The 16,943-nt window shown below is 38.0% G+C and overlaps 3 protein-coding genes across 5 annotated transcripts in view; 2 read left to right on the plus strand and 1 right to left on the minus strand.

Annotated features, from left to right (window-relative positions):
* The window catches only part of Hs6st (heparan sulfate 6-O-sulfotransferase), an 84,418-nt gene that overhangs the window by 56,055 nt on the left and 11,420 nt on the right, over positions 1-16,943 (plus strand). The gene's annotated exons all lie outside the window — the stretch shown is intronic.
* On the minus strand, positions 4,885-5,420 carry LOC110183660 (uncharacterized). Its single transcript, XM_086831698.1, has 2 exons — positions 5,269-5,420; positions 4,885-5,208 (listed from the first exon to the last, which is right to left on the minus strand). Exons 1-2 carry the CDS (start codon positions 5,325-5,327, stop codon positions 5,025-5,027), a joined length of 243 nt encoding a protein of 80 aa, XP_086687824.1. The 5' UTR covers positions 5,328-5,420; the 3' UTR covers positions 4,885-5,024.
* On the plus strand, positions 12,270-12,744 carry LOC110188711 (uncharacterized). Of its 2 annotated transcripts, none has more exons than XM_020958521.2 (2): positions 12,270-12,402; positions 12,478-12,744. In XM_020958521.2, the coding sequence occupies exons 1-2, from the start codon at positions 12,327-12,329 to the stop codon at positions 12,699-12,701; spliced, it is 300 nt and encodes a 99-aa protein (XP_020814180.2). In that variant the 5' UTR covers positions 12,270-12,326; the 3' UTR covers positions 12,702-12,744. The 2 variants fall into 2 exon arrangements, with proteins under 2 accessions (XP_020814180.2, XP_086687823.1); XM_086831697.1 differs by having other exon boundaries at positions 12,286-12,406.

Consider the following 16,943-nt stretch of genomic DNA (forward strand, 5'->3'; position numbering starts at 1 on the left):
GTTAATTGCTGGCTCAACTCTTTTTCCCCAGCACAGGACCAAATTTGCTGCTCCTATGCTAGGCAAAAAAAAAAGCAGATAGAGGAGGAAAAACCGAGTAGAAATTTGCATGAAACAACCACAGCACAGTAGCAGAAGCAGTTCGAATTCCTGGTACGTGCGTTGCGATAAATCAAAAATCTGCAGCGAAGGCAACGGTTTCATCCTACCCATTCTGGTTTTCCTCCTTTCAAGAGAGAGGCGAACAAGAAAAATGCATTGGCCATGCAAACACAATGATTGTGTAAACAGCAGTGAGCAGCAGCAGCAGCACCCAAGACTGCCGCCGTGGAACCGTGTTTGGTGGTGCTGTTTTTCCGCACAACAATGAAATTGAATTTCAATGCCATCTCTCTCCACCCCCCACCTTTATTGTTGTCAGCCTTGGCAATAATTGTTGGTCTCTCAGCTTGATGTGTGGCATGTGCTGGATATACTTGAGACTGCTATTGCATACCGCGGAGCTCTCTTGCCATTGTTGTACTATAAGCGATTGCTTCTTTTTACCAATCCCAAAACAACAGGGAAAACAGTCGCTGCCTGGAAACCATTATCGTTGCCACCAACCACCATCAGGAGCAGCAGCAGCAGGACCAGCAGCAATGACTCCCCAAATCCTTGCCCCCAAATTCCCATTTGCAGTTGCCATTGCAGTTGGCATACGTGTAAATCGTAAATTTCCGTCCGCAAAACGAATGGTAACCGGACAGGGGAGAGGGTGTCATCCCACCCGGAATGGGACCAGGAACAGGAACACAAGCAGGAGCCGGAGGAGGCGAAAGTCACTTCCCAATCCCGGTCCGGTCGCAGGGCAATAGCTCATTGTGCTGGACAGCAACAGCGGCGAGGAGAAAACAAAAGTCACTTGCTCGGTAATGGAATAAATATCCGTGAGGAGCATTCTTCTGCGCTGGCTTCCATATGAGGATTGTCCCAACATTTTTGCGGCTATTTATGGTTCCAACTTTATGGCTAGCAATTGAAAATGAAGCCCAGGAGGAATCATGATGCATACCAGGGGAGATTTATTTTTGGTTAAGATAAAATTTTCATTTTGGTATGCAAAGGAATTCTGGGGTTATGCGATTGTTTGAGATTAATTCATCTTAAATACCTCAAAATGGGGATTAAAATAAATGATAGGTATTTTGAGGATGTATGGGAAATATATAGTTAAGCGAAGGAAATTCAGATCTTAACGGGGTAAAATGCTAGTGAATATTGAACTTTTAAATCCAAAAACCCCTACTAGATATTTTTTAGACAAATAATGGTTCAATTAATACAAAATATATAAAATTTTTTGACTTCTTAATTAGTTTTTAATTGGTCTCGCTGCATTATCCTTTAAGTATTGAGCTGATTTGCTATTTTCACACTCTCGATGCTCATCATCACTACTTTCCTTGGTGACTTTCTACATTTCCGATTTCCCTTGCTGATTTCTCGTAAATTGGTATTCAGAAATCCCATTTGAACGCACAAGCAATCCCAGCTCATCGACATTTTTGTATATTTTGCATATTTGTCGCATTGACGTTGACCAGCTGTGAGCTGGGGGATATCCATCCATCGCACCTGTATGTACACTTCACCTTTTTCATCACGCTGCCTTCTTCGATTTGTGGAAGGAAGGAAGGAAGGAAATGCGAGACAAGGAATCTTTTATGACATTGCATTCAACCGCCAGCACTCCGGGTGGCTGTCTTTTATTGTCAGCGGTGTATAATTTTCACACTGCTCGTAAGGATGCTGCTTGTGCTCCTCGAAAGACCCGCCAGCGGGTCCTTCATCACCTCTATCTCGCCTGATTTGATTGCATTGGGCTTTGGTTGCTGGTGGTTCTCCTCCCTGCAATGCTCAGCTTTTTGATTATGTTGCAGCATTTTTGCATCATAATGCTCATAAATATTTATGAGCGTGTTGTATAAACATGAAATGAACGTAAATCCACAGTATTTCTTTTCATTTTCCATGAATTTAAAGCAAAGTCAATTGATACTGGCCATAGTTTCACACAAATGAAGAAATATTTTGTGGAATGAAAGATGAAATAAAATCGTTTTAGCCGCTCAGAGAATTTGATTCCGAAAGTCATTTCAACTGCCAAAATTAAAACCTGTCGAAATAAATTGAAAACATTGAAAAACTAAAAACTAGTGAACAATATCCCCCCCCCCCACACGGCAACAATTTCAATTTTTTGGCTCCGATGTGTGTGTGTGTGTGTGTGTGCAAAGCTAACAAAAAAAACTGAGATTAGTTGGCACTTTGTCTGAGCCTGAGAGATATGTGGTGAATTCCCCCAGCAAAGAACCGATTTTTTTCCGATCAAATATGTTTTGATTTGCAGACATTTAGTTGGCAGTTAGTTTTCCCATTTGGTTCAAAGTTTTTACCAGTCAGAATGCCAATTCGATTTGTTTAAAATAAGTTGAAATATATTTTTGATGCACCACAAAAACTTTCCGAGAAGTTGATTGAAAAAATATATGTATTTGGAAATTTCCATAAAGTTTTAATTATATTTTTTTAGAAAACTTTTGCCTATAATAGACTCCATCAAAGAAAGAAAATAAATAATAATTTAAATAATTGTATTACTCTTAAGATTTTCATTAAGAAAAATAATCAAATAAGTCGCACACATCTCTCGTTCCTGATTTTCCTTAAATATTCATAAAAACTTATTAGTTAACATAACTTATAATTGAATCTCTTAACCCACATGGCGTATACGTGATGCCCCCCAAAGTGTTGCATACTTTCTGGAGCCGTTTAAAATTTTGAATGGATGAAATTCAAAGCTAAAATGCACTGAGACAAGTGATGTATTTAAACATAACATGCAACAGCATTCTCAAGTCTCAACATTTCTGAGACTTTTTCCGAGCTCCTTTGGCTTTGTTCCGCTCAACTCTCTTGGCTGGATTTCGGGGATTGTCGGGAAACTTGTCTTCACTTTTGACTTGTTATTTGTGCGAAAGGAGCAACGCCAACGCCTGCAGCAACTACAACAAATGACTCATTTTCCACGCACTTCATTCTCCTGCTTGGGAAAGTTTTTGCCAGTCGGGAAAAGCCAAACAATCGCTTCCAGCTCAAACTTCCTGCTATACATACGTATATGTATATACAAATACTCGTTGTAGTTTTGCATTTCATATAGCTTGGTTATTTATCATAAATTTGACTGCGCAATGGCATTGCTTTGATGCGGCTTCCTCTGTCACTTCCTCCTCTTATCTCTCTCTGGCCATCGCCTTGATTCATAAATTATTTCATATTTCATTTCCTCTGCGTGATGCAACATAATACAAATGTTAAAAAAATAAATGCACACGAGCTCTGCGAAACTGGGAAACTGTATATGAGGAATCATAATGTTCTCTCCTCGGAAGGACTCTATTTCACAGAGTCTCTGCCCCACGGCGATGCAATAAAATGTCTGCTTGTGCCGATTCCCTGGCTCCCTTCGCTTCCATTCTTGTCCAAACCTTGGCCAAAGTAAACATAATATTAATAATAATTCCAACTGCAAGTTGAATTTTCATCATCAAGACTCTTTAACATGTACACACCCCACAAATGGCGAATGATAAATAATGGGAAAATGAGTAAATTAAAATCATTAGATTCAGGTTGCATAACAAATAAATAAAATATTAAATTCAGCTTTAATAACAATATAATGAACTCATAGTATACGTTTGCTAAATCAAAATACCTAAAACGTAGTTAATAAGGTAATTATTAAGCTAATTAATTAATATATAAGCAAAGCTCTGCACATTTTTATATTCCTACAAAGCTCACTATACAATTTTTTCTTTATAATATAAAAAACAAAACTAATTCGTTGTGATTTTATCATTAGTCATATTCATGTATTTAATCCTCTATCAGATTTACAATAAATGCACTAAAAATACAATTTGGATTATAAAATAGGCACTTTAAATGTTTTATTTATAATAATCAAGTTGAGGCTTTAAGCTGATTTTAAATCACAATTTATTTGCTTATAAATTTGCAATCACGTTCATTACACATGAACGTTGCAATAACTAAAAACTATAGTTCTTTTTTTTTGCACATTCATTTTCTGTTTAGTATTAATTGAGTCAAATTTAGTTATGTGCAAAATAAATCTGTAAATTTGAATTAAATTATTCAAAATGAGAATAGCCATATTTGCTGCTGTTAGCCCTGCAATGTCTCAAAGAACTACATATATTAGATTTTTTAGACTCTACTTCTATTAGAGAACTACTTATATTAGATTTCATTTCATATATTAGATTTCTGGAATGCCAATTGTTTAGGTAATTTTTATATTGTTATTCAAAAAAGAGAGTTAATTATTCACCTTTGTTAGAGTTGAAGCTATTTTTTTTAACTTTAAAGATATTGATAAGGATCTTCTTCAGTTATTGCTTATAGGAAGCAGCTTATTAAATACATCAAATAAAATAACTATAAACACACAAAATAATTGGACAATTTCTTAAAGGACCAAAGATTTCCAGTTTCCCAAATTACTCAAAATATAGGGCAATAACTTCGAAATAAAATAGGATAAATCATAAATAGTAACGAAATATAAAATTTGTATCGTGGAAGAAACTGGGGAGGATAAAATTCAAGCTTGCTAAGACATTTTATAAATTTTCTTGGATGGTAACAGCTTTGTACTTAGAAAGTATTGTGCGTATTAACTCAGCTGATAATCCCTATCACAAATCGTATATACCCGTAATCTGTACTCATAAACCCTATAAGGTCTTAAGACAAACACCTTACAATAAACTATCTAAATTACATTACAATGTCTTTATAGTTTGCACTCTTATTGATTCAAAATCATTATTTATTTATGAATGATGTATAATAATATCGTTTTAATACCTTTTTTAATACAAGGTTTCTGCACGATCACATTAAGCACATCCAATGTTTTATATTTTTACCAGTAACAAATCAATTTACACTGCTATTGGTTTACCATTCCCGCAGTGAAACCAAAAATCGGTGTAGCAAACCGATTTGGTTTTCCAATAAACGTCTTTCACGCTTTGAGGCACATAACTTGGTCTGCCAGTTGGCATAAAGAACCAAAATTCATAGGTGGGATTGTACGACAGCACTTTCCGTTCCATACCTGCAGAGCTTAAATATTTTTTCGTAATTAATCCAGGTAATCCTAGGTGGGATGTCGTTGAAAGTTACCTTTGCTGGCTAGCCGGCAGAAGGAGGATAATTGCAATTATTATTGTAGCCGCTTTCATGTCTTAGATGTCGAGCTGCCTGATTTCGAGTGTGAGTTATTTGCGCTTTCAGCTGCTATTATTTACGAGCCACTCGAGGTCAGCACCTCACGAGTGTGCGATAAGCACGCGTGAAGTGGAATGGCAGTGGCAAAAACACAAAATAAAAAATAAAATCACATAAAGAATAGCATGCAATGCCAAGCCAAAATGTATATGGAGCCAACCAGCATATTTTGGCCAAAACCGCTGAAGGATGTAGCTGTGATAAAAGTATGAGGGGTAACCCTAAGTTCTTTCCCACTTTGTTTTAGTAATTTCAAGTAAAAACATTGAGGCAGGGTATGCAGTTGTCGTGTCAGCCAACGGCACGTATGAGCAATATCTAGAGTCACCTGCTTTTTGTTTGTTTTTTGTAGAAAGTTTCGACTTTGACAGCTTTTTGTCTCTCATTGAGCACCCTTTTTTTGGGTTTGTGTGTGTGTGTGAAAGAAAAGTCAAAATTTATTATATAAACACATTAAGGGAAGAACTGAAAAAGAAGGCTTGCTGTTTCTAGTCCCTAGGAGAATAAATAAATAAATAGGCAAAGGCAAAGGCACAGACCGAAATGGGAGCAAGTCAAATAATGGCCAGGAAGGAAAGACAATGTCTAGGTGTATGAATGGGCAAACAATTGAGCCAAGAACAACAAGAAACTGAACAATAATAATAACAGCAATGCAATCGCATTGTTTGTTTTTTCTACAAAAATTTTCCACAAGCAAATGTGTGGGAATATATTTTATCTCGTAGTAATAAACTAAAGTAAAGTGACTCAATGCAGCTGGGCTTTCTCTTTGGAATACTTGTTTTTTGTTGATTTTTTTTACTTGGGTTTTAAAGCTAACCGGCAGGTGGCTGCTTTCCCTCTGTTTCACAATGGGTTCTGTCATTCGTTATGATTTGGTGCGGCCTTGCATGCAACGGCATAATAAGCCAAGCGAACTGCCACGCCCCTTTACCCCCCACAACACACACAAACACACACACACACAGAGATCCATCTCACACGGCAGTCAACACTCATACGCCTCGTTGCACGGCCTGCTGCACGACTCGCTTCATTGTTGTGGCATATTGTTGCACATAGTGAGAGGCAACAGGCATGCACTGCTAGTAAAAATGCAATTTAAATCGAATTCAAATGTTTAAAGAACTATATAGAGTAAACAGAGTCCTCTAGAGACACATAAGAAAGTTCCTAGTACCAATGCAGAGGCTTATAGTTCTTTAACTCCATATTTCATGGCATATTTTCTGCACTTTAGAGTGAGGAGCATTTTCCCAAGTGGAGAAGAGCTACATATGCAAAAACAAGGAAACGTGCCCGGCATTTGGCCCCAAAAACCGACCACTGACAGGACTCCAGCTTCAGAGTTTTGAGATGCCGGACTGCCAGCAATGTTGATGCGGTGTGGTATGTGTTGGGGCCGAAAATAGTTGCATATAAAGTGCTTCGAATTTAATTAAATTATAATTGGACACTGTGTGGGTGTGCTCTGATGGCCAGACAAAGAGCAAGTTTAGTTTTCGGTTTCAATTACAAGCAAAATCTCAATTAAGTAACATTGTGTGGTGTTTAGTTATGATGATTCATCAGACCGAAAGCAACACTGGCATCCTGGCATCCTGGCATATGGGGTAATACGTTAAGTGCTCCATCCGGCATCAACAGAAATAATAATAACAACAGGAAAACATATCCCCCAAGGGTCACAAAACGCTTAGCAGATTAGCCGGAGCATTCTTTTCTCTTCTTTGATTAAAGTGCGAACGCTTAGCAGAAGGAGAACAGAGTTGGTCAGGACAATGACCGAAAGCCAAATCAAATCAGCTGCAAACACGAAACAAAACCGACCAGAAACAGGACTAAAATAAAAGCGTATAAAAAGGCAGGCAGGGACAAAAAAAACAAAAAAAAAATGCTGTGTGAAAAAGGAAAAAAGAAAACAGAAAGAAAAAAGGACAAATCTGTTGTTTTTCCAATCTTTTTTTTTCGGTGACATTTCAATCAGCATTTTCAAGCCACTCGCTCGCACACATAAACACAAAGCACATAAAAGAAAACGTTAAGGAAAATCGCATTATAGAAAAACATTTGACCATTTTTCATGTCCTGCCAAAACAAATGTCGCACGAAAATTGAATTGTGGCAAAAAGATGACAGAGCCAAAACAGGCCACGGCTGTAAACGCTCAAAGTTGAAATATCCGTATTAAATTGTATATGAAAAATATCATTTTCCAGTCAGTTTTTTTCCCACATCATCATGTCCGCGGCAGACGAGCCGGAAAACTGTGCAAAAAAACCGAGTATGAAATAATAATATTATTAGTCAATTAATAGGGAAAAAGGACACACAATTCGATTATAGATAAATGTCAAAGCTCTGCTTTATGCCTCGGAAATTGTGTATTCCGTTCAGCTGATCCCATTTTCAGGCCAAATGAATTCATGCCCAAATGGATTCCTTTTACCTATCCCGCTCCAATTTAATATTCAAATTCCTGTGATGGACCGCAGACAGGAGGTAGTAGCTTACCTTATCTGTCAGCCTCAGGATCCTGGTCTGTCTGGGCTTGGGTATTACCTATGATTTCAGGGACTTCCGCTTAAAGCCTTATGTAAATCCAGACCTGGCATCATCAGCGGAAGTACATGAAAAACGGCGTCCTGTGTCCGCGGAAAATGAGGCAACAAAAAATGGTGTTTCATTTAAATTTACGCCCCAACTTGAGTACAATAAAGGCAAATGTGAAACAGTTGCCTGCCGGAGCAAGTAAAATGTAAAGTCCAAAAGCCCACTTAACAAGAAAATTGTTTCCATGAGCTTTTCTTTTTTCCCTCCTCTTATTTTTTTGTGTTTTCCCTATGCATTAAAACCATTTCCATGGCCTCGCTTATTATTAGCTCCGAAAGTGTGTGGGCGAAGGTAGCGCCATACGAAATACGTTGCACATTTTTATGACCGTGACAGTGCGGCCAAGGCGCCCACTGCTGGTCCCGCTGGCTCCTCTTGGTCCGGTCCTCGTCCTCCAACTTTTCCATTTCCCAACCAGCCCAGCCTGGCACCGCCATTATGTCACACTCTCTACGCTACTCACCCACACCGAGGCAGTAGCCGAAACAATTTTCCTCCCGAGTTTATGAGCGTGAAAAAATGTTTACTGGTTAGAGCTTGAGATCCTGCCAACATGTTTTTTGTTGCCCTTTTTTGCTTTTGTGAAATAAAGTTGGCATTTTATGCAGTGTACACAAGAAAAAAGAAAAGGTAATTAAAAATGTGTTTTTGTGGGCCAAGAACGAAGCATGTCGCTGGAAGATAAAGACTCTTAGTTCAAATTACTTCTAAAAGTGTAAAAATGAATATATAATGTTTAGTTTCAAGTTTAAAGTTAGTTAAATTCAGGAATTCGATATATTTATATTTTAGTCAGGTGAGAAAGTATAAGAAAAATATATACATTGATTGGTCTGTTATCATTCGTTTCGAGCCATTTCACTTCATTTACTTCCCCCAAAAAATCTAGCCAGAAAACAGAAACGATTTAACTTGTGTGTTTCAGTTTCGACATTTGGGGGCTTCGTTGTCGGACTTGAACTTGGATTCGGGATTGGGTTTGGTAGGGATTTGGGGTCTTTCTATTCGCATTAGGCATCATCATCAAGGTCCCCGCATTCGAATGCCCATTCACCGCATCCTCATCAGTTGCGCTTCATTGTGTTTTATTCGTTGCCGCTGTTATCGCATGTTAACACTTCATGGGAAGTCCTGCCCTGATGTCCTTTCTCATCATCATTGGAATGACCTTTCGTTTGTGAAGAGAAGACCGACCCAGCTCGGGCCCGCACACGCTTAGTTAGTTTCTGCAACACGCTTTGCGTGCAAAATGTCAAAATACATTTTACTCGGATTTATGGTCATTGGTCGCCACCAGCTCCTCATCTTGCCACAGCCACAGTTGGAGCCACATTCGGAGCTAGAGCCACTCCCACTCCCACTGCCCGTCCTCATCATATATGCTTGTGGGATTTGTGCTTGTCTTTGGCTATTTTTGGGGATTTACACGCTTATCACACATACCCACACGGGGCTCTGGTCGAAATGAAAATATTATGCTACATTTCATTAAGGAAACGCAGACACAAGACACATTCCTACATCCTTGAAGGCTTTACAGCCACTTAAAATAGATTAGCTTTCAACGTTTCGGTCTCTTAGGCAAAACAAAACGGACTGAAAAAAGGCGAAACGGATGAGAGAAATAATAAATTGCACAACCATAATTCTCCTTGTGGAGAAGGTAATAGAATAACCATTGAAAACACAAGCAACTGTCAATGATTTAATGCTCCTCCGAATCAGAAATAGTTATACGTGACAGGTCGCAGAGACCCAGACCCAGGCCCCAGAATGACACTTGATAAATGAAATGACAAAATATTTGAAAGCCAACAAGCTCTCAATCACGAAGCAAGAAGCCCAGAAAATGTGGTCAGGGCGAAGGGAAAACAGGAAAACGTCAAAAAGGTGCGGAAATTACTGTTGGCACTGCAAAATCACAGACATCATAAGAGAGAGCTTCCCCTACTCGAAGCGAATCAATTTATTTTCCTTTTTTCCCATCCAGATACATCCCAGGCCTTAGTCCTTAGTCCTTAGTCGAAGGGATCTGCTCACTTGATGGCCAATTCAAACCCGTCCATATTTCATTTACCATGGCTTCTTCGAAATTATAGCAGCATTGAGGACGACCCTCTTAGCGCATTCCATCATCTCACATCTCAGCTACGAAAGGAAAAAGGCCAAACTAAAAATGCTCTTTCACTCCATGTGGCCCCATCATCGCAATCTGTGTCCTGCTGTTGCCACAGATCCTGCCGCTATTATTGTTCCTCCATCTTGCTGTTGTTGAGCGTTGGCACAAAAAAAAGGGCAAAAATATTAGCTGCCTCGCTCAATCGTTCAACTAACAGTCTCGGGAAAAAATTTGGGTAAAAAAAAAAGAAGAAAAGGGTTCAGTTGTGGGGAGGCTACACAAAAAATTTAAAATGGTTTATTTATGCAAATTGTCAACGGTTTTTGCTCTTCAAAAGATGGACGAAACCGTGAGCTCCGGCCGCCTTTTAACCGAATTGCCTGCCAGAGCATTTGACAGTCCGTTTTTTTTTTGTTGTTTCTCCTTCCCCCGAGAAGCGGAAAAATCCTTTAATTGAAATGTATCCAACGATTCACTCGTTCCACCCTTAGCTATTGTTGGGGATTGGGGACCAATCCAAACATTGCCCTCCGGGAAGAGCAATTGCACAGCCCACAAAGGTAGGCAATGAAATATTTACACTGCCCACTAATAGCGTGACTTGGCCTAAACCCAGGTACACATATGTATATTTATACAAACTCCCACTCAGGTGGCATGCCAAAACTTCATAAATGTAATGCCCACAATTTACACAATTTTCATTGTAAATTTCACTCGCCACCGCAATTTCAGCTGCATATTTGTTTAAACGATAATCAAATGCAGGTCCCAACCTGCCAACCAACCAACCTACCCTCATTTATCACCTGCTCTCGGCCAGGTACGCCTTTTTTTTACCATTTCCACCATTTCCGTTTTAAAAACCAGCCAGGTTTTATCTTCTGGAATGGAAGGGAAAGGGAGGGGAATTGAGACTAAACCCACGGGGATTCTGGTTCCCTGTCCGAACGACAGTTTGAACAGCGCCTTGGTCCTGGGTCACTCTCATTCTCTCTATGTCTCTCTCCCTTTATCCTGGGAATCTGTTGGACATCGGAATGGGAATGACCGGCCATTGTCAAAGCGGATGCTCTCAACATTTATAGCTAACCAATGACGGTTCAAACCATTAAATGCAGCGGAATTTGGCTTTCGAGTGTACTTAACTGGCTCCAAAATAGATGCAAATAATTGCTGAATTAATGGCTAACAGGCGGTGGAATGTCTGTCTGTGCTTTTATTTGCTAAAATACCACATCAATTAATTATACAGTGTTATTTTTTATTTAATACATGTTTTTATTATAATTTAATGGTATTAATAGCTTTTTATTTTAACTTGTTAGTTATAATAATCCGTATAGGAGGGAAACTATTCAATTAATTAGTATTAAACGGTATTTGCAGTGCAAATATTTAAGGGGAAAAAATAGTTTAACATAATTATCCATGGTATTTAAACAAAATAGAGGGAAAAGCCAAGCAATTAGGTTTTTATGGAGAAAAAAATATAAAACTGTGCTCAGTTAAGCTATCAGGAAAAGCAAGACTAAGCAAACAAAACTATATTAAATCTTGAAAATTTAATTCTTTTCGATTTAAAAAAGAACATTAAACTTACTACGGTTTTCGAAGCTTCTATAAACATAAAGTTTGCAATTGAGTTTTAGGATCGAAACGGAAATAGATTCCTTAAATCGATTATTATCGATATTTTTATTTGACAATTTTTTTGATCAAAGATAAAAATCTCATTGTATTAATTTAAATACGGAAAGCTTTTATGTGTGTGGGCTAACAAGTTTATGTTCTCAGGTTTAAAATATATAAAATTTAATTTTATGTCAAGTTTTGACAATTTTAACGATTTTCAAAATTTGAAAAAAATTAGGAAATTAATTTTTCCACCGGACAGGGCTAGATCAACTCTGCTGTTAAGGTTGAACAAGCATATATATAATTTATAGGGTCGGAAATGGCTCCTTTTCATATAAATAGAAGCTTTTGAATTTATTTTGAAAATACTCTAAAAGGGTATTAATAAAATATTTCTTCAATCAATAAGTTTACTTTTTTAAGAAACTTTATTAAGCGTTCTAAATCGCTTGACCAAAACGTAACTAATTGTCCCCTAAAACGATTATATTCGCTTGAAATCTCCAAACTGAACTAAGCTTAGCCTCAGTTTTGTTTTGGGAAAACAAGTCCGGGAACCGACACCTCTCACCCATTGTCCATGTTGGTTCCGCAAATACCCTTGGGGGTGTTCCTGCTACTCCTCCGGGGCTGCAGTGGGGTTCCCCTAAATGGACGTGGGTGAGCGAAAAAGGAAAACAAACCCCAGGAGTAGCTCCTAAACAGAGTTCCATCCCCCTTTCGCTTAACAGCTTGCGGGGATCATGAGGAGCGCGCCTGCCTGCCATGCCGTGAGCCAACTTGCTCCCAACCCTTCGTCAACGAGCCGCTTTGCCGCTTTATTAGCCTGTGCCACCTGGGATGCGGATGCAGTTTCGGATATTTGCGAGACGATGACACCAACCGATGTGTGCCCAACCACCAATGCGACACCTCCCAGCGTCCTCTTCCGCTGCCACTTCCTTTATGGAAATAAGGTCCTTAAAGGGTGATAGGTTTACGCAGAAAAAGAAGTGGCATAACCTCGGATTAAAATAGATACATAATCTATACCTTACTTACAAAGTTTTCATTGATCTTTTATTGGCTTAAAATTAATTGAGAAGCTATAAAGCCAATGGATGAGACCAGGATATAACTCTGCTCCTTCCATCTTCCTTTGCCTTTGTCAATTTACATGCAACTGAAGTTTTACTGCCTCGTACTTTGTTGTACTCGGTTTCTATTGCTATTTCATCCACTCGGTGGACGAGTCTCTTTCCTTTTATGACAAAAGCACAAAATTGTATCTTGGGAATTCTATGTTTTTAGCAGCGAAAGTTTTATTGTTGATTTTTGCGGGTACTCGAGATTTACGACGCTGTCTGTGTGTCCTGACCCCATTTCAGAAGGGGAACTTTTCACGGAATTTTTTCCTCAGCTTTTCTCTCCGATGGGTTTTTTTTTTTTTTTTTTTGCTTTCTTTCTGAGCTGCCGCGAGTTCATAAAGCATACAATCTTAAATCTCAGCCAGGACTCTTTTCTCCACCAACGACCACCACATAAATATTAATTTAGCCGCCGTTACTTTCGGTCTTTCACTTTGGGGCCCCCACATTTGATATGCGACATTTGTTGTTTGCTTGCACTTTGGTTTATGAATGAAAATTATTGCTCTGCATTTTTATATTTTCAGCTTGTTTTTATTGCTACGAGCTTTTGTGGTACTCGTACTGTTGTGGGAGTTAAATGGCTTCTTTGTTGACTTTAATGGCTATAATCTCCAGTAAAGTGATTGGCAGCCATAATAAATAGGGCAAAAGTAATGAGGATTTTATTTCAACAAGCTGTTTTTTTTTTTGACAATGGTTAAACATGAATCATTAAATAAAATATATATATTTATTTAATTTCTGTAAAAGGAATTTAAATTCTAGGGAAGAGCATAATTAATATAAAGGATATTACGGACGATTGACTTTTAATAATTAGCTTAGATTAAATCTTTATCGGCAAAAAAAAATCAGCCAATCAAAACAATAATTTTAAACCGGAATTGTTTAACCCGCTGAAAGAGTAAATTATATATTATTTAATTGTCTAAAAAAAGCGAAACATGACAAGCTTTTATCAAGAGAATAGAGTCCCTGTTCAATTAGAAATTGCATTACATTACTACAAATGTTTACTTCCGAGTAATTTCAACTATTTTGCATTAATCCCTCTTTTTCCATTAGAATTCTGTGAATATTCTGGGTTTGCCAACATTTTCTGCATATTTTATAATTGTCTGAATTTGATTTCCGAAAATTCAACTGGCCGAAAAGCATGCTATACATTTTTGCATTTCCGCTAAGCTAAATCAAATTTTAATACTTCCGCCAGGAATATGTGTGTGTGTGTGTGCACATAAACTTCTAACAAATTTAGCACAAAATGAGTATTATTATATTATTGCACAAGACTGGACACACACACACACATTTTGAGGGCGGAGTTTTATGTGGAGGCATAAAAGCAATTAAAGCCCCGGCAAAGTGCTCAGATCCACACACACTGGATGCTGCTGGCATACACAAAACTGTTATTATTATTATTTTTTTATTGTTTGCGGCTGCTGGGCCACAGTTTCATTTAAGTTTCGTCGTCGAAGCACCGAAAATAAAATTAAATTACCCATTAGTGGTGGATTTTCGCCTCACTTTTTTTTCTGCGGCCCCAAATTGTATTTAATGCGTATTTACGTGCTCCATATACATTTATTATGTTTTAATTTATGGAGTGTCATTAAGCATTGCCCTCTGTCTGTCGGTATGTCGCACTTGTTCAACATTTCTAATGCCCTTTACAGGCGTTGCAAATGTTTTAAAGCTCTTTTCAAGTGCTGGTAAACTGACTTAAGCCACTAAACAACTTGACAGCAATATATCAGAAACAAATAAATCGAAGCAGACCCACAAATGGGGATTACGGTAAGGAGCCTCCGGACAGGACCCCAGCGATAGCCCCGGATCCGGTTGAGAGAATTAGAGGGGAACTTTTCCTCTTCCTTCGCTTTCTCCTTTTGATAATCGAATCGCTGCGCTGCGGTGGCCACAATAAATTCAAAACTTTTCTTTCCCCCAGGGCAGCACACCTCTTTGGCTGTGCATTATTTTCCTTTCTTTTTTTTGCAGCTCTCTTGGTTTTCCGGCCATTTAAATGGCCAACTTTTATGGTAACAAGCTTACACGCATTCAGGCTTCGTCGCAGTGCTGCCAAATTGATCTTTTTTTCGGACTAATGTGCTTTTTGTTTTTATAATAGGGAAATTACTTTAAAAGGTACAATAATCTAAGCATTATTTATAGAACTAATCAGGAATATTCTGTCTAGATTTACAAAATATAATAATATAGTTTATTCGTGGTTTACTACACACCAAAAACAAAAGCAAAGTATTCTTTTATTTGTTTACTTAGAATAGTCGACTTGATTTAATTCACAGATCGTTTGATTAAGAAATTAGTGATATAGTTTTTAAATAAATGTTTCATTAAATGCATTATACACAAATGGTATTACTAACTACCACTTTTGATATTTTCCCTAGGAATGTAAGGTATAAAGGAACGTGTTCTATAATGGGATATCCTGCAGCTGTTCTCATTTGCAAAATATAGTAATCACAGTGTATGCCGTATTTACCTTTCTTTTAGGTAAACTTGTATTTTTTAACTTCCCTTTATTTATCTTATTACCAACACTGATGCTCTCACACACACTTATTGCTAAAAAAAAAAAAACAGAGAGAGAGACTCAATGATAGGAAAAACGTAGTGGAAATGAAAGCAGGACCATGGCAACCCTTGGAGGTTGCTTAATTCCTTATGACCAACAACGATTCCGCCCGCCTGCCAATTGTTTAATGAGCTGAGTTTTCCTCGGTTTCTGTCCGCTCTGTTGTTTTTCCTCCCCCCCTCCCGTCCATTCAGTTTCTTGTTGCGTGTTTTGCTCATTTTGGTCCCTGCTAAGCAGCGGAAATTGTCAGATAAGAGAATTTCACAAAAGTTGCTCATTTTAATCGAGAAACTTTTGTCTAGTTTGATTGCTCGGAACTATGTATGTATCCATGCCTATCTGGTTTTGTATCTAGTTTGTATATGTCCCGACTTGTGGACAGCTGAGGTCTTGTTTTATCTGCCATCGACGTCAGCTCGGAAAATTTGCAAATAATGATGGCAACAACTGGAAACTGCCGGGGACAAAACTTGTTCTAATTAGAAAGTTTTGAGATGAAAATATGTTGCAATCTTAGATTGTATTTGAATATTTCCAACAGGGACACAACAAGAACATCTGAGGATAGATACTATATGTATAGTTTGTATATACATATGTAAAAAGTACGTTTAGGGACATACTTTTAACTTTTAATTATAATCGTATTGGACTAAAGGTGGAAAGTTCTATTTTCATATCGCTGGCATTTATCAAAGTCTCTAAACGTGGTTTCAATATGGAAAGTATGGAAAAGATGATTGCATAAGGCCTTTTACATTTGTGGGGCGTATCACTGGAAAACGCTTTTATCTTCTGAAATGCAAAATTCTTTGAGTACCGGGTATTTCACAGTGGTGCACCTATAAATGTTTCCCACTTGAATCTATATAGGTCCAATTAGTGGAAAATACACATACTCCAATAAGACTTTCCTTTTCCCAAACCCTCCAACTCTATCGTAGTCCCCTGCAATATCCTTTTTGCAGCCTGAAACTATGCCATCATATTTTTAATACCCATCATATAAGCAAACAAAACCCTTTCCCAGTGTGCAGCCATTAATATTATCGAAAGTAAACATTAAATTTACTCACATCGCTCATATACGGTACTTAATTGGTGTGAGTGCAATGAAAAGGGATAAACCCTTGTTCGATTTTAATAAGCCTTGAGTACGTGCCATAAATAAAATGGCGCATACCGGCGCCCAGCAAATAAAGTGCAAACCGACAAGGAGAGAAAAAAAAGGAGGAAAATGCAGCCAGTTGAGTGGGAAATTTTCACTTGCCTTTCCACAACGCCGGTAAATGAAGTTCCGCGCGGTTGGAGGGCCCACCTGTGTCGAACCAGAAATATGCATTTAATCTCGATGTGCATTTAATTAATGCTGAAAACAAACAGCCAATAAATTTAATTTAAGGCTATTTCCGACAGAGAAAATGTAAAATAAAATAATGGCCTTAAAACAGAAGCTTCA

The sequence above is a fragment of the Drosophila serrata genome, unplaced genomic scaffold (assembly GCF_035046125.1).
Source record: "Drosophila serrata isolate PLE 108 unplaced genomic scaffold, ASM3504612v1 contig_241, whole genome shotgun sequence".
Taxonomy (NCBI): Eukaryota; Metazoa; Arthropoda; class Insecta; order Diptera; family Drosophilidae; genus Drosophila; species Drosophila serrata.